Below are 23,857 nucleotides of genomic sequence, written 5' to 3'. Positions count from 1 at the left end.
CGGGAATACTAATCAATGTTGACAGAAGTCAGAGTGGCTGGGGAGGGATAGAGAGATTTGAGTGCTGATTGGGAAGGCCATAGGGAGTATTATGGAGTGTTGAAAATGGTCTATATCTTGATTTGGGTAGTAGTCTCACTTTAGCACACCTCAATTGTTTTTTAGACCTGTACCTCAATTTAAAAATGTTAAGTTCTTAGTCACGTAATAAGGGAAACACTGAGTGTAAAAAAAACTGTATTGATTTAACAAACATTTGCTGTCTACTATGTGTCAGGCATTCTGCTAGTACTTGTGGATACAACATAGAGCAAGAACCAGAAATGAAACCTGTTTATAAACTACCAAGTTGGCTATTTTTAGCCTTTAGGCTACCATCAGCCACAACTTGGACTTTAAATTCAATGTGCTGTATTCTCTAGAATCAATCCTACAAATAAGCCTTTTATAATTTGCACATGAAAGATTTTATAAATAAATTCTACTTTACAGACTAGTTTCTATCTAACTTTAACATTGTCATTATCTTCTAGTGAACCTTTCATTATAGACAAACAGGTGACTCACTATCATCAAGTACATCTTTAGTTTTGTTTCCTTACCCTTGCTCAGGGCATGCTTTCTAAACAGTCTTGCTTCTCTTCCTTAGAAATATTGTCATCAGACTGTTTTCCCATTAACACTTTGGAAATCCCCCAAGGACTACAAGAAGACAAAGATAGTTCTGAGAGTTCAATGAAGTATATTTCTTTGGCCACGACTATCTAACAGAAATAAGATGCAAGCCATATATTGTAATTTTCTAGTAACCACATTAGAAAGGGAAAAATAAACAGGTGAAATTAATTTTAACATATTGACCCAACATACACCAACATAAGAATTAATTATTAATAATAAATATTATTTCAACATAAGAATTAAGATATTTTACATTTTGGGGGGTATTAAGTTTTCCAATTCTGGTGTGTATATCACACTTACTGCACATCTCAATTTGGATTTGCCACATTTCAAATGTAAATAAGCACATTTGTCTAGTGGCTACCCTACTAGATAGGGCAGTCCTAGACACAGTCTATTTTCATTCCTTCCTTCTCCATTAAGTCTCTGGAACTGTAATGAGAATATTCTGTCATGTGGATTCTAGCATTTATTGTTAGTACCGCTCATTATCATATAGCCTCATGGGAATATTTACCTTTTCATGCATTTGTCTTGTGTCATAGCTAACCTGTAAATTCTTTTAAGGCTGGGACTGTGGACTGGTTGGATCTTAAGGTTGGAAGTAGCTTTAACAAAACCATCACCTAATTTTTCTCTTGATTCATGGCTCCCCTGCTCCTAGTCCCTTTTAAGTAAACCTTAAGAATCTACTTAAAGTCAAATCCAGTGGTGAGGGCTTCCATCCATCCTAAGGCAGAAAACTTCTCGGGCTAGTGCTAGAAGGGAATCTTCTTTTCAGGACCTGAAATCTGTTTCTCTTAAGTGTGCACCTCTTAAGACTACATGAAACAAATCTAAGTCACACAATGGGTCTTTACTTATTTGGATATAGTCCCAGTAGCTTTTTCTCTTTTATAAAAATCCTCCCAAGTTTAATCACTACTTCTTCATTGGTCATACTTTTGAGTTCTCTTCATCCTTTTTGCTCTCCTCTGAAATAATTCCAACTTCTTTGAGGTCTTCTTAAAGTGCTCAATCTAGAACTGAACATAGAACTCCAGATGTGGTTTGTCCACTGAAGAGTATCACTGGATCACTATTGGCTGCCTCTCTATAAAACACAGTTCAACCAGGACACAAAATACATGCCTTATGGGGGGGGGGATGGGAGAGAAAAAGGGTGCTATGATACATTAGTAACTCACTTTGTAATAGGGTATATAAAACCTCACATTTAATTAACTAACCAACCAAGATTTAAAAATAAGAATATACTAACAAAACTAATAGTCTAAAATATTAATAGTTTCATATTTAAGCATGTTACAGGCAGCAGGAGTTCCACTTCCCTTTTTGCTGGCCTTGACCACAGGAGTATAGCAGATGCTCATGGCTGGCTAGGCCTGCAACATTCTGTCCCCAGATATCAGCAGTAAAACCCATATAGAGAAAAAAATACCAGACGCTGACACACCCCAAAGAGAACATCAAAACCACCTGAGAGCTGGAATGTGAAAGTGCACATAGCCAGAATTCCTTAGTTCCCCTCTTTCCAAGATCCCCTTATAAAAACCCCTGCCTGCACTGAGATGCTAAGTTGGGCTTTGGGATGAGTCTCCCATCTTCTTAGGTGATCTGCACTTGAATAAACCTCTTTCCTTCCACCAGCACCTGTGTCCTGTGTTTGGCTTCAGGCCAGCAGGCCCTAAGAACCTGAGGGTCGCTTAGGACGGTTTCAATTCCATCTTTGCATGTCTGGCTTTTAGTGCAGAACTATACACACATACACTGTACAGTTCTTGAGGTTAGTTAATTTTTGAATGTTGTCTTCCTGTTTTTTTCAATTGAGCCAGAGAACAGTCAGTTGTCAGGTGTTTTGTTTTTGGTGGGGGTGGTCCAACCAAAGGGCCGACTAGCAGAGATAACTTGAAGAGAAGTAAACTGAGAATCCAGAAAGCTTAAGAAAGCAGGACTTGAAACCAGGGAACCGTGTATAAAGTATGCAGAAGCCGGAAGCTCTGGCTGGTGATGACTATGGCAATTACCTGGTTCTTCATACATACTCTCTGCTCTTCTCTCCCTTACCTTTAGGAGGAATTACTTTCTCCATGTCTTCACCTTCCAGGCTAGGGCAGGGGGAAGATTCAGCCAACTCAAGTGATTGCAGAGTTAGACCCTCACACGACCACGAGCTGCAGAACGCAAACCAGGCCAGGGCTGGGCACGCTCCAGACCGCGGAGTCCGGGGCACGCGCGCCGCGCCCACGCCCGTCCGGGGGCGGGCCCTTGCCTCAGGCTCTGCCCTTCTCGCAGCTCGGAGGCCGGGAGGCGGGGAGGCGGCGCGCGCACGCGGGAGGGCGGGACGGAGGGAGCGACGTGCCGACGTTGGCGCCGCAGCGGGCGGGTGACGTGTTGGCCCGCGCCCGCTCCGCCCCGTCCCCAGAGGCCGGTTTGTACGTCTGTCGCGGGGCGGCGGCCTGACCCTCGCTGGCCGTGTGCTGGAGCTGGGAGAGACCCAGGCAAGCCCGGCGTGGGGTGCGGGCGGGGGTGCGGGCCAGGGCGCGGCCTGCTGGCATCCTCAGCTCTGCCCCACGCGCCCCACCTGGCGTGGGAAGGAAAAATAAAACCGAAAGGGAGGGAGGCGCGGAGCTGGAGCTGAAGGAGGGATGGGCAGCGCGTGAGCTGGAGCCGGGAGGTGAGGAGGGGGCGGTGGGAGGAGACGGGGCGCCGCGGCCCCGGAGGCTGGCGGGGGCGGGGACTGCGCGGCGGCGACGCGACCCGGCTCGCCCCTCCGCCGATTCCGTTCAGCCCGGGAGGCCAGCCCGAGCTGTCATCCCTCCCGGCCTCGGACTGCCCGGCACCTCCGACGGGTTCGTCCCGTTCTCGGACATTGTACGCGGGGGCGGAGGATCACAGACACGAGCCGAGCCACACTTTTCCCAGGTGTTAGGCCACAAAGTGATGACCACTTCTGGTGATTTCTCTTTCTTGTGCGTGGGTAATTTGTTTTAATTAGTTTTTTTGTTTGTTTCCAAAGCCCTGGTAACTTTTTCGTTTTCTTCGCGTAGGTTCTGGGAGAGAATGTTGCTTCCTTGTTTTTTTTACGCCTGCACTGAAAAGTAGATAGACTGGGTAGGGAGCTGACCGTGGTGAATTGTGAGTGGATTCAGCAGTCGAGTAGTCTAGAATGTCATTTTGAAATGAGTAAATGTGTGCGCGCCCATGTGTGTGCGTGCCCGAGATAGGGAGGTGTGGGTACCTGGGCAGTTATTTTAAAAAGGCTTCTTATCACAAATTAACTAATTTATTGAATGCAGTGTGTCCATGTATCTTGCTGTTCTTTGGCTTAAAAGAAGTGTAATTTTAGTGGTGGCTAAAAGTTTCATATGAATGAAATCACATGTGCAGTTCTTACTAGTAATCGTATTTTCTTTCTTTCCCTAAGTAAGGTTAGATTGAATAGCTGATATTTCCATCACTAGATTTTATATCTCATAGATTGAAATTATATCTCTGATTTTCAAAGTGTTGTCAGAAGTTGAGAGTTCAGCTTTTGATTCTACTCTGGATTATGCTCCTGTTCACCTTTTATTTTTAATAATAGTCTTGCATCAGAAAAAGTCTCCCTAGAGATGCCAATTAAATGTAGGCTAAGTAATTTTATTTGAGTAAATTTATTTTTCATGGCTTAGCTTTCTTGATCCCTGCTAACCAGTTTTCTTTTGTCATTAATGTTTTCTAGCATTTTCAAAGTCTTGCTAGGTCATTTTGAAATTATTAGTGACTATCAAGTTACTCAGTTTGTATAGCTAAGAAACATTGGCATACAGATATGATTAAAGGAAAACATGTTCCATTACAAGAGAGGAAATTCTTGCTTACTGATGAGACAAGTTAAGTTGTCTTTTCAGAAAAATTTCTTTACTTTCTTGAAAGTGAATAAAATGCCCAACAGGGCTAATCAGATGGAACAATATAAAAATATTAAATTCTGCTCTTATTTGTAATAGAAATAAATACACCTCCATCTTGACTTAAGAAACTTAGTTATAAAATTCTATATAAGTGATTTATAAGAAGAAATTAATATTATAGTGATACTCAGTTTGCAAAAATAATTTTTGTTCATTTTTCTCCAGTGTACATGCATTTTCTAAAATGAGATCTGCTTTAAGTTGTACCTTGGAGACTCACTAAACAGTGTTTTCTAAAGATTTTTATTTAATCCTCACCGAGGACATGCTTAGAGAGAGGGCGGGGGGAGAGAGAGAGAGAGAGAGAGAGAGAAACATCGATGTGAGAGGAGAAATATCTTTCGGTTGCTTTCCATAAGCTCCCCAACAAGGGATCCATCCCCAAACCCAAGCATGTGCCCTGACCCAGGAATTGAACCAGCAACTGTTGGTGCACAGGAAGATACTGAACCAACTAAGCTACCAGGCTGGGCTAAATAGTCTTTTCTGAGCATTCTTTAAGGAGTGAAGGAAGCTTTGCAAAAGTATTAGTGCTGTCTCTACTCTGGGGATTGGAGTGGTAAAGAATAACCTAAAAATGATTTCTGGAAAGCTTCACAGACTAATGCTCTGAGTACACCTCATTTAGCAAATAGTTATTGAGTTCCTTGGCACAGACCAAGAACTATGCCAGATACCAGGGAAAAGCAAGATCCTATACTACTTCTGCACTTTTGGAGATTATAATCAAGATGCTGGCTTTGCGAGACTGTCCAGTGAATTGACTTCTGGCAAGGAAAAATATTAATGTTTGGCCAGTGAATGCTCCCTTGACCAACCCTAAATTAGCAAAATGGGGATTTAGTCACTGATTTAAAAAGGGAAAAAGTTGCAATCCTAAGTCACTTATTTTGGCCGTCAACTTGGGAAAAAATGAGTGAGTTATTAGGGAGTTTGAAGAGTGATGATTTTACTTCAGTTTTTCGTTTGTATTTATTAGAAACAGAACGCTGCAAGAATATTGCTGAAAATATGAATTCATTGGGCATTTTACCACATTTCTTGACATCATTTGATATGGTTTGCAGTACCTGTTTCTTAAAACCCATTCTTCACTGGGTTTTGGAGACATCATACTTCTGGTTTTCCCCTGGCCCTTTTTGGTCTTCTACTGTTGAAAATCTCTTTTGTAGACCTTTTCCACCTATTTATTTCTTAAAGGCTCATGTTTCTCCATCTTTTGCTGCTATTTCTTCTTAGTCTATACACAAATCCTTGGGTGATTTTTCTCTCTTCCCATGGTATTCCAAATGATTCTGAAATTTATATCCTAAACCAGTCTTCTCTTCCAAACCTGAATATTCAACTTTTACTGAACATTTCTGCTTGAATGTCATACAGACATCTCAAACTCAACTTGTTTGTGATTGAATTCATGATATTTCTGCCACTCCCCTCCCCCTAAAAAGAAATCCCCATAGTTTAGTGAATTGTACCATCAATCTGATCTATAAATGTGGAAGTTGGCCTGGATCTTTGCCCTTTACCCCACCACAAATACAGATAATCCAAGCAAGCCAAATATATTTGATTTAATCACTTGGATTCATCCACTTTTCTCTAAATCACTATCATTACTTCAGTCCAGGAACCTATCCTCTTTGTTTTTCATCTGTATTACTGCAGCAGTCTCCTAATATCTTTCTGCTTTCCAGTCTTGCCTTCTTGTGGTCCATCGCCTTCACTGCAGTTGTAGTAATCCTTATTAAGCACAGCTCAAGTAAAAAACTTTTGGAAATTTTTTTACTCTCAGAATAATTTCTCTACAACATGACATAAGGCTCTTCATGACCTGGTTCTTACCTGTCTCCAGTTCTGTCTCTTACCACATTGTTCATTGACCACTACACTCCAGTCATCTTTTCAGTTTCTTGAATGTGAAATGTTCTCCCCCCTCAGCTGGAACATGTTGCTCTCTTTACCTGTGCAACTCTTCATACCTGAGATCTCTGTATAAGAAAGCTGCTTCCCCTTTCCAACCTTTCTGTTCTGATCACACTCTTTACTACTACTTTTTATAGCAGTCTTATTTTGTATTGCCATGTTTAATTGGCTTGTCTTCCCCACCAGACTATAAACTTCACAAGGACAGGTACCACATTGATTTTGCTCACCATGGCCATCTGCCTGGTGTCTAGCATGTGGTAGAAATGCTGGTTAAGAAGTGTCAGTTACATGAGTGAAAACCATTGCTACATTCTACTATGATATTCCTACCCTACCCTAGCCCACTCCTACCCTAGAGTTTCTAACAAATACCAACTTTTCTTTTACCCTTGCTTTTGCTTTTCTGCTTTATTAGCTTGAGATTTTGAAAATGCATACCCAAGTAATAATTTTAATAAATTTATGTAGGTGTAAGTTTTTGAGTTCTTTGAGAAAAATGGCATTATGAGTTGAATAAATGATGCTAGATTTTGATTTATTTTGTGTTTGATTGAACTCACTAGTTTGTAAAACATCTCTTTTTAGGAACTGAAATAAACTAATTTCTGTGAAAATATATTTTTAAGTTATTGAAGTAAGGATGATATAAGCATTAAAAATAAATATATGGGAATCCAGACCTGTAAATACAGTCAATCCTTTTTTTGTGGCAGCATTGGCCTCCCTTTATCTTTCCTGTCAATCCACCCATCCAGGCATTACACAAATATTTATGAGAACCTACTATGCCTCAGTCACTGCTTTAGGTGGCTGTGGATACTGCAGTGAACAAAGAAAAAATTCCCACCCTTGTGGGACTCATTCTCTTGGATGAAGCTGAAAACAAGCAGAATATATGTGTATATGTAATTTTTTAATACAAAAATAAATTTTTTTTTAGTATAAGTGTGTCCCATTTAAATATGTCCCAAATGTTGCACGGGACATATTATACTAAATTATTTGTTATCTGAAATTCAAATTTAACTTCATAGCCTATATATTTTTATCTCCTAAATCTTGCAGCTGTAATTGAGAGGAAAGGTTTTGTATGATTCTTAATCTGAGAGTACAATCACAAAGCTAGGTCATCAGAGTTTAGGTCTCTTGAAAATGTAATCTTGACGGTGAAGTAAAACATAACTCTGATGATCAAGAATAGGAAGATATCTAGAAACTGATATACTGTGCCTGGATATTTTTAAAGAATATGAATTAGACGTGGAGAGTACACAATCCAAGGACCAATAAACAAAGATTTTAAGACCTGGGATTCATCCTTGAAGAAACATTAAGATTAACTCAATTTTTAAGCCATATTCATCAGTCTGTTTCTTAGAGTGTTAGGATGTTAAAAAAGAGAAAGTAGATTTATTGAACTACTTAATCTGCTTCCTTATTTTATGCTAAGGAGAATGGAAAATGGACTCTTGATTGGAAATGGCAGAAGTGATTTAGGTTAAATAGAATTGAAGCACATTATGGGTGGGAATAGTAAAAGAGCACCCAGGCAATGGCTGGGCAACTTACTTGGTTGAAATGTCATCCTGATATGCCAAGGTTGCAGGTTCGATCCCTGTTCAGGGCACATAAAGGAATCAGTCAGTGAATGCATAAGTAAGTGGAACGACAAATTGATGTTTCTTTCTCTCAAATCAATAAATAAAAAAAATTAAACAAAAAACAGCACTCAGAGGTTCAGTCACTCATAAGCCTGAGAATTTTCAGGTAGTGTTTTTAGAACCTACTATTTGCCAGACATTAAGTTTGATGCGTTCACAACTATTACCACTCTCATTAGCCTTTTGTGTTTATTTAAAATTTTAATTAAAACTTTCAATTATGGTCTGTTTCAAGAATGTGGAAAATTTCAGAAAATAATGTAACAAACACTGATGTACTTGCAATGTAGATGTAATAAGTATCAATATTTGCTTTATTTGCTTGTTTTTTTAAAAACTATTGTTAATATTTTTTCTTTTTTTGCTTCTCTCCCCTCCCCCTCAATCCACTGTCTTGGAGCTGTTGTATATAGTTCTCATGTATGTTTCTGCCTATGTATTCCTGTGTAACAGGATAGAAACCAAGGCATAATGAGGGGGATTGAAGGAATGAAATGGGACTAATTAGCTTGGTAAAGAGAAGGCTTAAAGTAGGGTGCCAGGTATCTTCAACTATTTAGAAGTCACTCATTGAAAAAGAATGCTTAAATTTGATAATGTACTGACACTAGGCAGTGCAGATAACTTTTTAAAGGTATTTTTAAGTTCAGAAAACAGCATCTAGTATTTAGTGACCCAGTTATTTTATGGTCTATACTTACATAGAAAATTTTATAAAGCATTGAAAAACGTCATTGTTCAACCTTTCCAGTTGTAATTTTTATTAAAAAGCCAACAAATACGATTTTCTGATATCTTCAGTGTAAAAATTGTTAACCAGCAATCCATAGAGAAATGATCACAATACTATTAGAAAATTTAAGGTGACATGCTATAATTTTTAAAACATCAGAAAAAGTGAATTTCAAAAATACGTTCCTAGTGTTTGATGATGTTTGAAGCATGGTGCTTCTTTTAGTAATTAAATTTTAAAAGTTGGAGGTGTCAGTGACAAAACCTGTTTTTCCTCTGATTTGTAGTGTTAAGAAAAATGGCTTGGAAATTAGACTATAAGAAAGAATGAGAAGTATAGGCTTGACCCTATCAAACATCTTTCAGTTTAGGAAGCTGTGAGTAACAGTGGATGGAATCTGGTAGGAAAATGATGGTTGAGGTCAGAACAAGGCACATAAAAAAAAAATTCTTGTCAGGGCACATTTCTGACTGATACAAAGGGAAAGAGAGTACCCTGTTATAAGTAAGTTTTTATTCATAAATATTGAAATAATGGTCATGGCAATACTTTCTGAAAGGCCGAGTAAAGCATATGTTAAATGCAATATTGTAGCACAATAGAATCCTTACTATTTGTTCTAGTTCATAGTGCCTAATTAATTAGTAATTTACTACCTGATTTTATATTTCATGATTACCACATTAATTTGATTCCTGATTGTAGTGTCTAGTTTTTTTCTACTGAGAGAAGTGGAAAGAGATCATCTGCTATTACCAAATGTATGGCAATTTCTTTTACATAGCGTCGGTGTTAGTTCTTTTTAAGAATTTCCTCTTCTGCTCACAAAACAGTAAGTGAAGATTAAGGCCATCAAACCCTTGGATAAATATTTTTTGGACTTGGAGTATATAATTCTAGTTATTTGGGTGTAAAAACTTGAATCAGATTTCTAAAGGGTCACCAGTTGCAGAGCTCATAACGAGGAATGTAATGGTGCTCCATGTAATTGTGGTACAGAGGAACAAGTGTACAAGGTCAGGAAAACCCTTTCTTTGTAAATAGCTAAGGCCGGTTCCAGAGCGTCACTAGAGTTTTGGTTTGGTGTGTGAGGGTACCTCTTGAGAGGAGGTATTTCAATTCAGAGTAAACTTTTGAGGGTTTATTAAGGGACAGGCATAAATTCCTTGGGTCTATCTTTCACAGGCCCAGAGATTGGGGTGAAATGGGAATTTTGCCTTGCTCAGATATTCTGGGCCAGGACCTTTCCACTGGGCCAGTGTTGGGAGAAATAAAATAAGCACTGTCTAGCATATAGTGGGCCTGCTTCCTGTGTTCTCTAGAGTAATATGTGTGCTTGTTTGATCCTTGTGGCATGTTCTTTCTAAGTATTCTCGTTCTCACCTGGTGCTGATATCTTATTCTAGCCACTTGTTTTCCAAGGGCATTTAAAAGAAAAGCTTTCCTGCCCTGGCTCGTCTGGCTCAATTGGTTGGGCGATATCCTGTGCCCTGAAAGGTTGCCTATTCCTGGTCAGGGCACGTGCCCAAGTTGCAGGTTCAGTCCTGGGTAGGGAGCATGTAGGAGGCAGCCAGTTGATGTTTTGCTCTCACATCAATATTTCTCTCTCTCTCCCCCCTCCTTTCCCCTTTCTCTAAAAAAATCAATTAAAATATTTAAAAAGAATAAAAAGAAAAGCTTTTCTTACGCTTTGATAAAAGTAAAATTAATATAACTCTGGGGGCTTCGTGGAATACAAAGATAATTTGGTTTATGGTTATGAGCCTGCCCAGGTTTATCTCCCTCATCCCCCACCTTTTGGTAGGAAACCTGGAGTTAATATTAAGTAAGTAGTTGGAGTATAAGAACCTCATACAAATTTTATTTTTAACAAACCATTTTATATTTTGACATATAAAAATGTATATGCAGGGTGGGGCATACAGTTGTAAGTATGCAAACAGTTTATTCTTGTATTATTATTTATTAATTATTGTATTATTTTCCATATGAGTAACTGTAAACCTACTTTTGCCACACCTTGTATGTATGTGTTTATCTTTCCCTTGCTTTCTTTGTTATCCATGCTCCAAGTATGTTTTCTAATTTTATTGGAAACTATTCAACAGTACTTGCTTCTTGCTTGAGAATGAATTAGGATCTAACGTGAACTTGTTGGGTGGAAATAATGAATAATTGAAATTTCCCTTGAAAATCCCTTAGGACACCAGGTTGTCACAGCATACCATCTCTCAGTATGTCCTACACAGCCATGTTTTTCCTCCAGACTTGGAACATAGCACAGTTTCTTCAGATGAACTAGGTGAAAAAGTTGGCTTATGTTTAGTGGCCATGTTTTATATTGTTTTAGAAAGGGAACATAGTTTTAAACATTGGAATCATGCAATGCAGCAAGATGTTCACAGTTTGAGATGCATATGGTGATTGAAACAGCCTAAGGGAGCAACGTATTCTTATTGCTTATTCTCCATTCATTCTAGAGCATGCATTCAATTTATGAGATAGTTGCCAGAATCTCCAGTATCGTTTTTTTTCTGTTTATACCTTTTATTTGGCATATTGTATTTGTTTGATTCATATAATTAAATGTGACTCCACTACATTAACCAATTGGTGGAAGTAAGGCACAATAAAAGTAAGGAATAGGGGATAAAAATTTTCTTTAGGATTTACTATGGAATATGACCCCCTTTTAAAATGGCATAATAGAGGATTATATGTATAACGCTGATGTTTCCTGAATTCTGATCTCGACAGTGCCCCATCTCAGTGCCATCTGATCTGCTGGTTCAGAAAGTTGGGGGTGAATCAGGAAATTTCATGGTGGGGCTCAGCAATTTGAGAAGCCCTTCAGATGACTTTGATGAATACTAAAGTTTGAGAATGTCTTCTTTGTGCGCTCCACTGACTCCTGCTTTGATTTCTTCTTTCAAATGCTCCAGACAGTGTTATTTAGAAAAATACAGATGTGATTCCCTGAATCATCTTGTTTTTAGAAATGTTCTCCAAAATTCATTCCCAGTGGGTAGTAGAAATTTAAAATGGATCATTTTACTTTTCTGATTAAATTTTTTAGTGTGATATAATCAGCTGTTCTTTTCCCAAGCTGTTCTGATACCATTTCCTTACTGATTTGCAGTGTAATCATTTGTTTTTTGCTTTATCTTTTTTGTTTCTGATTTCTAATCTAATTATATTTTGCTTAGCAAATGTGACCTATATAGGGGGGTCAGCAAACTAATTTGGTCACCCTGAGCCCAGGAATGATTTTTATACTTTTAAAGTGTGTGTTTGTTTTTTAAAAAAAATAATAAAGCAAAGACGATGGGGCAGAGACTGCATGGTGGCCTGCCAGACCTAAAATATTTATTTTCTCTCTTTAGACAGGAAAAGTTTGCTGGCCCCCTGGTCTGTATGATACTTAATTGTTGAAATTTGTTGAGATTTGCTTTATGGCCTATTAGACATAGACCATATTAAACTGTTACTGATGTACTTGAGAAGAATATGTATTTTTCTAATCATTAGGTACAGGTTTTTGTATATGTTCATTAAATTAAACTTACTAATTTCACTGCTCAAGTCTCATATCTTTACTGAAATTTTGTTGATTTGACTGATCAATAGTCGATCAGTTATTGAACTTTCACTTTGATGTTGGACTTGTCACTTTCTCCTGGAGTTCTACTAATTTTAATTTATTTTAAATTTCATCCTGTATACCTACAAATTCAAAATTATTATGTCTTCTTAGTGCTGTATCTTTTATTATAAAGAGAAGTTTTTTAAATTTCTATTAATACCTTTTGTTTAAAATCTATTTTGTCTGATTTGATATTTTTGCTACTTTTGTAGCAGCATAATACAGGAAGATCTTATTTTATGCCTTAACTTTCAGCCTTTCTTTGTCCTATGCTATAGGTGTAGATCAAGTATTTGGTTGACTGCTTTTTAGTGATTTGGTTTGTCAATATTTTCATTGTTAAGTTGAATTTATTTGTATTTATTGATTTGATATATTTGGACTTGTTTCTCTTTGTCCTCTTTAATCTATACTTTGTTGATTTATAATATCATATTGGGTTATTCATAGCTGTCTCTCTCTTCCAGGTCATCACTTTTCTCTTTTGTTGTGTATCATCTGTTGTTTAACCTATCCATTTATTGTTTTTTAATTTAACAAGTATATATTTTTAATTCTAAAAATTCTATTTTCAAATTTGCCTAGTCATTTCTTATTTTTATTCTTCATTATTTTTAAATTATCTCTTATTTTGTTAAACATTTCACATAATTATTTTGTATCTCATCATTCTAATATAGGAGTCAGAGATTTTTCCAAGTGTTAAACTTTGTAATAACTTTAAGGATATAAGCAATCAAGAAGAGCAAAAACAGGGAGTGGTCTGAGACATTCTGTATGGCCCCCTTCCCACATTGGGCACATCGTCTTTGGTCCAAAATAATCATTGAGGTCTCTTAATTGAGTTTTGTGGGTCCTTTCACACTGTAGGAAGTGCCTGCTTTATAAAACAACTCTATTTTAGATTCTAGAGTGGGGTTTCGTAATCTTGCACTGTTGACATTTTTGGGCTACATCAGTGATTTTCAACTTTTTTCATTTCATGGCACACATAAACTAATTACTAAAATTCTGCGGTAAACCAAAAAATATATTTTTTGCTGATCTGATAAAAAAAAAGTATAATTTTGATTTATTTACATAAGATGACTGTTTTGTTGGCTGTTGTCATTTTTTAATTTGACAGTCTAAGAGAAAAGAGGTCAGTGCTCCTGACTAGATCATCAGTTATTGCACATTTTAAAAATTCTTGCAGTGCACCAGTGTGCCTCTTGGAGCACACTGGTTGAAAATCCCTGGGCTGGATAATTTTTTGTTGTCAGGAGGCTGTCCTGTGTATTATAGGATGTTTAGCAGCATCACTGGTGTCTACCCACCAGAAGCCAGTAGTATTTCCCCCTACCCTCCAGTTATGACAACTTAAAATGTCACCAGATATTGCCAAATGACCATAAGGGACAAAATATTCCTGTTTGAGAATTGTCCTAAAGACCTGTATAGCATATGTGACATTCTTCAGGGAGCCATGCCTTAAAAATCCGTAGATTGTAGTTTTGTTATAATAAGCAGTCTTTAACCAGGATAAGCTCTAAGAGTATTCCATAGATAAGGACTCCCCTAACAGTAAATATTATTAGTCTATTTGCTAGAAAGTTAGTTGTTTAGTTGTCAGCATGTAAACAGGGAGATTAGATCATGTCATCTGACTTTTTTCTTTCCATGGGAGTTCTTCCCTTCCCCAGCTACTTGAAATCTTTCCTCTCCTATTCTTTAGTTTCCCTGTTACCATTGTCTCCTTTTCTCCCTTTTTCTTCCTTTTACTATTTACCAAGTAATTAGTGAGTGACAGAAACATGAACCTTTTTGTGGGGTGACACAACACATATATAAGTAAATAAACAAGTAAATGTCAAACATTAGTTAGTGCTATAAAAGAGAATTGAAGTTTTGTGCTTTGATAGACAGTAATTGAGTAGCTGCCCTTTCTTAGATTGAGTGGTTAAGAAAGGACCCTCTCAGGTGGTATCTTTTAAGCCAAGACCTGTGTGTCAAGGAGTCAGCTATATGAACATTGAAAGAGCATTCTAAGTAGGGACCACTAATGCAAGTGCTTTTAGGTGGAGGGGGGAAGGCAGTGAGACTCTGAAAACAAGGGATAATGTGAGATGCAATCAGGATAAAACGGTACTGGAGAAAAGATGCGCAAGTGTTTTCTTTCCTCTCTCAGTATTATTGTCAGTAGTAATGCAGTATTTGAGACCCGTACTTGGGAATCTGTAGAACTTACTTTTAAGTAATGCTAAGGTAGTACCCACAAGTACCTACCGTGCGTATTTTGTTTGTTTCTTTTTCCTTTCTCCCAACATAGCCAGTGTGTTGTAAAAAACATAAAAAACCAACTTCACAGGTACAAAATGTGTCTGGAGAATTAGTCAACATTGGTAGCAATTGCTTTTTTAACAAATTTTTTCTCTCTCTCTTATACAGGTTAGTTTGTTGAGTTTGAGTTCCTCCTCCACCCCTCCCAACAGATAAATATCATCTTGTTTTGTTTCATTTTCAGGTTTCTTATTGCATGGATCACTGATTGAATAAGAGATGGCTTTACCTCGTCTCACAGGAGCCTTGCGCTCCTTTTCAAATGTCACCAAGCAAGATAATTATAATGAAGAAGTGACTGACTTAAAGGTAAATTTTTTTAGATGAAAACCATTATAAACTTAGATATGGGCAAATATTTGACATTCTTTTTCTCAGTTCTGTGTGATTAAAATGGTATGTTTTATCTACTAAGAAGAATGTGTATACTGTTGTGTACTAATGGGAATATTTATCTGAAGCACATATGACTGTATTATCAAAGAGAATAATCAGAACTATGGTATTGAATCCTTTGTTAATTTTTCTGTTGCTAAATTCCTGCTACAGTTAATTTTGTAATTTAATCCCATAATTTACTCCTAGATTATCTGAGTAAGTTTTGGGGTCTCTGGTAAGATTCTTATTTGATGGAGAGAAACAGTGTCTGTACCATAACATGGGAAATATGATTTTTACTCTTTTAAACTCAGTACCTGGTCTCATAATTGACTTCTGTCTCATCTTTATAATTGGTTGTGGAATTTGTAGTCCTGAAGATATATGAACTGTACTTATGAAGGAATGGGCCATATAATATAGTATATGAAGGAATTGGCACTATGCTGTTTTTATAAAAACAACAGTCACTTTGCTGACTTATTTGACTCTATTGTAGAATCCTAGCAGGTTAGAATTTTATTGCTTAAAGTCCTTATGCAGTTTTATAATTAATATCTTCACTTAAAGATTGATACTAGGAAGAAAAGATTTATAACAGTCTTTAGGTAGATTTTTCCTCTAAAGATGATACAGAATTTTGCTACAAACAAAACAGTTAACCTTTTTTAGGATGGGAGCTATTTTGCATTTTCACAGCAATTAAAATAACAGTATGTTCTATACAATTAATTAATATTGCTATCTTCAACTTGAATTATTTTCTGTCTTCACCTAAACAAGCCCCTTTACAGGTGCTTTTGTATTAGAGATACAATAGAAGATTTTAAAATTTGAAAGTGTATAAGGACTGCATGCTTATCCTATGTCATTTCATTTATTCTTGTAGGCTTTTAAACACATTTCCCCCCCCCCCCCCCCCGAGGAAAGAAAGTGGCAGATATAATGAGCTTCATTTTAATTTAACTTTTTATTTTGGGATATATCCAACATATACAAAAGAGAAAGAAAAGATGAAGCTTTATGTACTGTGACCCATTATAATGACTTAATTCAATTTGTGGTTAATCTTACTTCATCTCTACATTTACCCATTTTCTTCTCCCTAAACCCAGATTAATTAGCTCCATTTTAAATTAGAAAACTGAGGCAGGGAAGTAATAGTGAATTACTCAGTATTATCAGTACAACCAAGAGGAACATTACAGTTTTCTATCTGACTCACTACTTTTTCAGTTGGTCAGGGACCTCTTGAAGTTTAATTCATGGATCAAGGCCAGTGGTATGAAGTAAATATTTTATTACTTACTGTGTCAGTTCTAGAGAATTGAAAGATTTATAATCTTAAAAAAAGAGTGCGTGTAGTTAAGAATCTCCTGGATGCCTAACCTGTTCTAGAATCATACTTAGGAGAGCAATGCTGGTTTGAATGTATTCAACTCATCATAGGAATCTAATTTTCTTTAAATGCCTTTCATCAAAAGCATGACAAAGTTCTTATATACAATATGGTCCAAGCTTTGTTAAAAACAAAGCAGAAAAATAGAGAAAAGGTACATGTGGGATGTTACCTGTTTTCACCTGAATGTAGGACTTTTTGCTTTTTACTTTGCTGTATGAAAATAATTTCATAATGATTTTTCATTGTGATTAAAACTATAAAAAAGCTTTTATTAACCATATCTTTTAAAGAAATGAGATTCTTTTTAAACTCATTCAAATAAGTCTCCTTCTGGGAGCTATAAATTTTGATGTGAATACATACAATTTTGAATTCTTGTGTTGTATAATGTAATGCAAAATACATGTGATAAGTGATGGATTTAAGAAAACCTTTAACCACTGTGTCTCTGTATTATTTTTTGCATTTCAGATGAAGCGATCTAAACTTCATGAACAAATTGTAGGTTTGGACCTGACATGGAAGAAGATAGTAAAATTTTTGAATGAAAAACTGGAGAAGAGTGAAATGCAAAGTGTAAATGAAGACTTAAAAGATATATTGCAGGCTGCAAAACAAATAGGTATAGTTTTGTTTTATTTTCTTAAAAGAACCACTAAGGTTCAGAAATAGATTTCTTTTAAATTGTATGCTATAGAAAGTGTAGGCTAACTAACATTTCCAAGCTAGTATTCATAATTATGAAAAGACTATCTTATCTATTAAGGAGCTTAGGATAAAGTCAGGGAGGCAGAAGTAAACGAATAATTATAGTATAATCAAACATGAGGACTTTATAGGAATTTAGAGTTTGAAAACCACTGTCTTGCTTGAAATAAGAATAGGGTGAGTTAAAATTTTAATATAGCTTGAGGGAACCTTAAAAGCGATGTAGCTCAGTCTTATAGATGCTCACCTGGCACATGGTGAGGGCAGCACTGAATCTGAACTTTGCTTTAATTTCTGTCAAACACTAACAGTCTCATCAGTTGAATGTACTTGGAGGGGATTGTAATTACTTTATGCTTAACACACACTACTTTCCCAAGGTTGAAAACAAAACAAAATAAAGCAAAACAATGACTCTGGTAAAAATCTGAGTTTTTTCATTGACATTTATTATCACATTTCAGAATCTGATAACTAAAAAGCATAGTTAACACTACTATAGTTTTAAAATTTTCAAATTCAGGTTTATTACCTACAAAAGGTTCAAACTGATCTGGCCCTGTGTAATCTGTCCTCCACCTTTCTCTATGACTTTGACTCGTCCTTCCCTTCACTGACTGTGCTTCAGACACATGGCCTTCTCTCATTGCCTCAGACCCACCCAGCTAGTGCCTGTTTGGGGGTCTTTGTAGTGCCGTTTTTCTTGCGAGAATGTTCTGCCCTAGTCTTAGAGTGGGTAGATCCTTAATGAGGCTCTCACTGACCATCCAGTCTTAGGTTACCGGGTTACTCTTTAACCCTTGGTAACATTTTCTCCATAACATTTATCATTATCTTATATTTTGCTTGTTTGTTTATTACTTGTGTTTTGCAGTGAGGATAGAAGTTTCCTGAGAATCTGTTCTTTCTTTTCTTATTGCACTCTCCATCCCCAGTGCTTGATAGAATAGCGCTTGCATATTTTAGGATCTTAATGAAGTTTCACTTGATAAATGAAAAAAAGTTTTCTCAGGTGATTTCTTGATAGAGGGAAAATCAGTCATTACTTTGCCATGTGCTGGTTGGCAGTTGTCTTTCCTACACTAACTTTGGAGAGTGTTTCTGATATATCTCATAACACATGAAGGCTTCTTGTTTTTGCTCACCAAATCCTTAAATTTATTCATATAGTTTGACTTTGATATACTATTTAATTACCATTGGTTTGTAATATAGTATATTATTGAATTTAATATCCTCATTGTTTTAAGTTGTGAAAGTACAGATGAATGTCATGTGTGTTTTTACATTTAGATGGTCTGAAGTTCAAGGGCTTTAGTAAAAATTGATTTTTGTGAAGCCTAGGGGAACTAGAGCACACTTCAATGAAATCTGTAATAGCATTTGGCATGGAATCACATCTTATATTTTAAGGATATAGAAACAGTTAGGTTCATTGGAAAATAGTAGGGAAAATGCATTCTGCCGTCCACCTGAATCACCTTGGCTAGGATCCTAACCCTCTGGCTTCACTGTTTTCATTTCTAAGGTGTTAGGGCCACTGGGAGGTGGCCTAATAAAGTACTTTTCAAAAACTATAGAGTATTCTCCTTTAGTTCCATTATAAAAATTCCCCAGAATACTTAGTAAAAGCAGTAGTAAATGTTGAGCTTATTCGGTACCACAACTAAATTATTTCTTTATATAAATGATGTAGAAATTAAGATTTTTAAAAAGTTACCCTTTAGACTACTTCCCAAATATCTCTGACAAGTCAAAAATCATTGTTTTAAATACCAGTCATTAAACATAATTTTAGGAGTTTTGCCTGTTGGCAAAACATCTGATTCATACTCAGGAACCAATCTATTGACTTGTTTAAGAAATTGATTATTTTCAGATGTAATGTTGCAGAAGAATATTTTCATGACAGATTTAATCTTAGGGTTGGGCTTAGGTAAATGCTCTGTTAAATATGCTTTTTAATGCTATGTTTAAATTGAATAGCTTTAGTGAAACTAATAGTTGATTAGTAGTCAACTACTCTTTCTGAAATCCTAGATTCTTTCCATTCCTTGTAGTCAGAAGCCAGAATATGAAAATAACTGCAGACACTGGAGATGTAATTAAAATTAGCAGCTTTGAAAACATTAATCTCATAGTTAATATGTCCTTATGATTTCTCTTATATTGCTCTTTTAGCACAGGTATTTTTGGTGTATTTGTATTAAAAAGGTAGAGAAAGAATAAAGAAAAAAGAACACTCACTTATATTTCAATTGAGTGTGATATAATAATATGAGGTGCTTGTTTAAGACCACTCACATTGACTAGAGTAATAAGCATTTTAAGCTGGTGGGGATATCAGGGAACGTATTATCCAATTCCTTCATTTTGTATTTGAAGAAACGGCTCATTTTCAGTTTTAAGTTTTCATAAAATTATTTTCCTTTAGTTTAGGATAGTTTCAAGTTATCAGTTAATATGTGTATTACATATTTAGTTCCGTCATTTACTAGTGAGTAGTTAATATCACTAAACCTGTTTCCTTGTATGCCATATGGAGATGGTGCTTCTTACTTTGTATAGTTTTGATGTGAAGCAATACTACAAAGTGCCTAGAGGAAAGCCTGGTAAATGGCTGTCAGTGAATAATTTTATTATAGTGTAGGTGTTCCAGTAGCCTTTGGTAAACAGTTTCTCTGGGTCATTAAATGTTATGATAGATGTATATCCCCAGTGATGATGTGGTACAAAAAGGGCAGGAACTCTGCTTGGATAAGTCAGGAAGGAATTTACAGAGAAGGAAAATTGGGACAGAATTAGATTGTGTTTTGAATATTTCAGGCACAGAGTTGTTATAAATGTCCGTATCACAAGAAAAGTTACAAAATAAAAGAGCTGAATAACAATGAAAATCATAGATGATTTTGCAAATGTATTGGCTATGTAAACAGGCAGTTCAGATTATGTGGGGATATAGCAAAACAGCTATAAATTGAATGGATATCGTAGGAATGGCAAGGGTTGGAAATAGGATCAACTCCATAGTTTGCTTTAGTTTATCAATATATCACTTATGATCCCTTAAGCATGAGAAAATTTACACTGCATTCCTTAGTAGAGGCATTTTTAAGGTTGCAGTTGATTTTCTTTATAGTACTATCAAGGCTATAACTAAGCATCTTATAAATGGATGCTGCACTGACATGTATACCTTAAATCATCTTTTTATACAATGTTTCCCCCCTTGGATATTAAAAAAAAATTTTAAATGCCAGTTAAATCTCTGAGCTGTGTGATTTGTTCGAAGGTACAGTTTATTTCCTTAGCAGTGCTCAAAATAGTGGTTTTATTATAGGAAGCTTATACGCGAAATCAAAACTTTTATATTAGCTCTTTGGTTGCTTGGAAAGTCAAGTTGTAATTTGATGCAGGATTTTATAGCACCAGAAATGGTAATATAGTGGCTGGATGCTGACTTAAAGTCTACACTGTAAGATTAGTATTCATATTTTGTAATGAATATACATACATTTAAATGGCTGACTTTAAAATATGGTGAATTGCCTTGGCCTCTTTTTAATCTCTTGCACTACTACTACTACTACTTTTCTCTCCTAAGTATGTTTCTCTTTGCTTCCCTTTCATTATTTGCTCACTCTGAAGACAGTATGTAATTTCTATTAAAATACAGGAATAATTTTAATATCTAAGCAATTCCTTCAAATTCCTGTAGTGAACATTTCTTGAATACTTGGCCTACTTAAGGCAAGGTTTTGCTAGAGGGTTTCTGATGTGAAGAATTATAATATACTAAAAAATAAAATGAAGCTCATTATTTTAAATTACATTACTTAGCCAATTTTAAATTTATATTACATAAATTGTTGAGTTTATTTCCCAAAAAGCCGTATTGTAGATGTTTGCCTCTATTAAATTTATTTGATAATTTGGTGATTATTTGAAAGATAGTATCATGCAGAACATTGAAGATTTAACTGATCAAGGAATTCATTTGTTGACAAGTAAATTTGACACTTAGCAATTAAGGATACCAACAGTTGATGGATATTTTTATTCAATTAAAATTTCCTACTCATCCCTTTTTAAAAATTCCTCAACTATTAAAGTAGGCTATTTAAAAAGTTAAAATTCACAACTCTTTAATTCTTAATATTTTGCAATCAAAGGAAAATGTAGAAGTAAATTTTGTCGAGGATAATTTAGTCATCACTCAACTCTGATTTTAGAAATTAGTTTTACAATAATGTTATAGTAATCAGTTACCAATTGTATCTTTAGAGTTTACTGTACATTTCACATGCATCTCATTTGCTCTTAATGTAGCTGTGAAGTGGGCAGGGCAAACAAAAAGTTTTCTAGTGACCTAAGTGTATGTCTTTAAATATGTTGAAATGTGAGGTGTATAAAGCCAGTTTCGGGTTTACAGTCTATCTTGTTCAGTGTTTAATGGATAGAAAACTAGATATTCAAGTGGTTAGATATCCAGAGTAGCTTTCTTAAAGGTTTGGAGGTTGGAAATTTCATTCATACTTTTGCCAATTGATTATTTAGTTTATATTCTTTACTGAGGCTTTATCTTGAGGATAAAACTAAACTTAAAATTCCTATTCACGGCCAGTGGTGTGAAACAAACACTTTTAGAATTGGTTGCAAATGTTCACTGACCAAAGAGCTTGAGCCTAATCATTTAAAATATTACTCGGTACTAAATTGTACGTGAAATATAAAGAGAAAGGAACAAAAAAGAGGTTGCTTGTAAACAAGATCCTCAGTTAATCCAGCACGTTTAATTTGGGAATAGTGTAAGAAAACAAGAGCATGACTATGTAGTATAAACGCGCGCTCTGGGAGCGGCCCACTCCCGTTTTCCGAGCCCCGCCCTGCGTGTTCCTCCAGGGAGGCCGCGGGGCTCAGCGGGCGACGGGACGGCAGCGGCCCTTAGGTGGCCAAGGCCCCTTCTGACTCCAGTTTGTTGAGGGCAGGCGGGCCAGCCAGCGCTTTGACAAGTCAGATATCTAACTGCACTTATCCTCCAAGATATTTTTTTCTGTTTTATTAGCACCTTTTATATTTTCCAGTCACCAAAGGATCTAAGTGCTGGCTTCTCGGGCGGGCTGTGCCTGCAAATCAGTGTGATTCCTTTGTCGCTGCCCTGCCGGGCCGCGGTCCCCTGCTCCAATCCCGGGCTGCCTGCTCATCCGGGTCTGCGGACGGCAGCCCGTGCCCGTGGCAAACACGTCATCACAGGCAGACGGGGCGCGGGGCGCGGGGCGCCGGGGGCGTGTCTGGCTGTGGTGTTGCCGCAAGGCGGCACGGAGGGAAGATCTCGCGTGGCTAGCAGTCTAGAGAAATCCTGTGTGTTCGGAGTGCGGTAGTTTTGTTTCTTTGTTAGTCAACAGTGGCAGCAAATAATGTCTGCTAGTGCTTCTCAAAATTTAGAATTTCCAGGCTCTCGGGTAGCGCGATACAGATTCACTTTAAAGAAATGATTTTGTGGGGCGAGCTCTTGTCCATTCTTGGCAGCCCAGCTCAGAGATGTGGAGTAGGTTGTGCAAGAGAGTTAGTAATTAGGCAAGGGTATTAACAGTTAGGAAGAAACGTTGTCCAACTAAAATTATAATTTTGGAGGGGAATAGGAAGCGATACAATGTAGATGTATTTTCTTTTCATTTGAATTAATAGTTACCGTATTTTAAATTATTCTAAGCCAGTGGGAGTTTGTTAGAAATGCACATTCTTAGGCCCTGCCCCAAGAGGAGTGAATCTGAAACTGCAGCAGAAGCCCCACAGTCTGGGTTTTTAACAAGAACCCCAGTGATTCTGATGCACAATTTGTTTTTTTTTAAATGCTCATCTAAGGACATGCATTCATTTCAAAGAGAGGGAGAGAGAGAGTGAGAAACATCTATGTGAAAAATACCAATCTGTTGCCTCCCATATGTGCCCCAACAGGATATCAAACCCACAGACTTACGGTGTATGACACCATGTTCCAATCAACCAAGCCACACTTGACTGGGGCCCAACCCACATTTTTTTTGAGAACCAATGGTGTAAGGAAATATTGTTACCTTCTAATTATATAAGCAAAATTAGAACAAGATATAGTAAATAAACATTAATTTCAAACATTTTAAAATATTTTCTAAAAATTGTTATTCTCAGAATTATTTAACTGAGTCTCCACTTTAGCATCTGTAAGATGAAGATAATTTTGTTAAGAATTGAGATAACTTAGTGTGAAAGTTCTTAATAAATTGCTTAAGAAAAATTCTAATATGCAAAATAATATCTTTACAAAAGAATAAGTATTATAATCTTAGATATACAGTGAGTTTGTAAATGTGAATTTCATTTTTGCTCAGACTTTGGTAGTCCCAACCCTGTTGAATTATCTGTAGAATTATCAGAGTCTCTAAATTATCCAAAAGCTGTTCTCCA

General features: G+C 36.5%; 1 protein-coding gene across 7 annotated transcripts in view; it reads left to right on the top strand.

Annotated features, from left to right (window-relative positions):
* The first annotated feature begins 3,030 nt into the window (after positions 1–3,030).
* Positions 3,031–23,857, top strand: part of ASCC3 (activating signal cointegrator 1 complex subunit 3) — a 219,494-nt gene continuing 198,667 nt past the window's right edge. For 2 of the 7 annotated variants that reach the window (XM_081140696.1, XM_081140701.1), the window contains exons 1-3: positions 3,031–3,185; positions 15,107–15,231; positions 17,174–17,324. In XM_081140696.1, coding sequence (XP_080996822.1) covers positions 15,142–15,231; positions 17,174–17,324 — 241 coding nt within the window. In that variant the 5' untranslated portion in view covers positions 3,031–3,185; positions 15,107–15,141. Of the gene's footprint in view, positions 3,362–3,577; positions 3,665–15,106; positions 15,232–17,173; positions 17,325–23,857 lie in introns of those variants that run through there. The other 5 variants (XM_081140702.1, XM_081140697.1, XM_081140698.1 and 2 more) reach the window with 5 other exon arrangements.

The sequence above is a fragment of the Miniopterus schreibersii genome (genome assembly GCF_964146895.1).
Source record: "Miniopterus schreibersii genome assembly, chromosome: 6".
NCBI lineage: Eukaryota > Metazoa > Chordata > Mammalia > Chiroptera > Miniopteridae > Miniopterus > Miniopterus schreibersii.
Note: the sequence above shows the minus strand (reverse complement) of the source record. Positions and strands in the feature narration are given on the sequence as shown.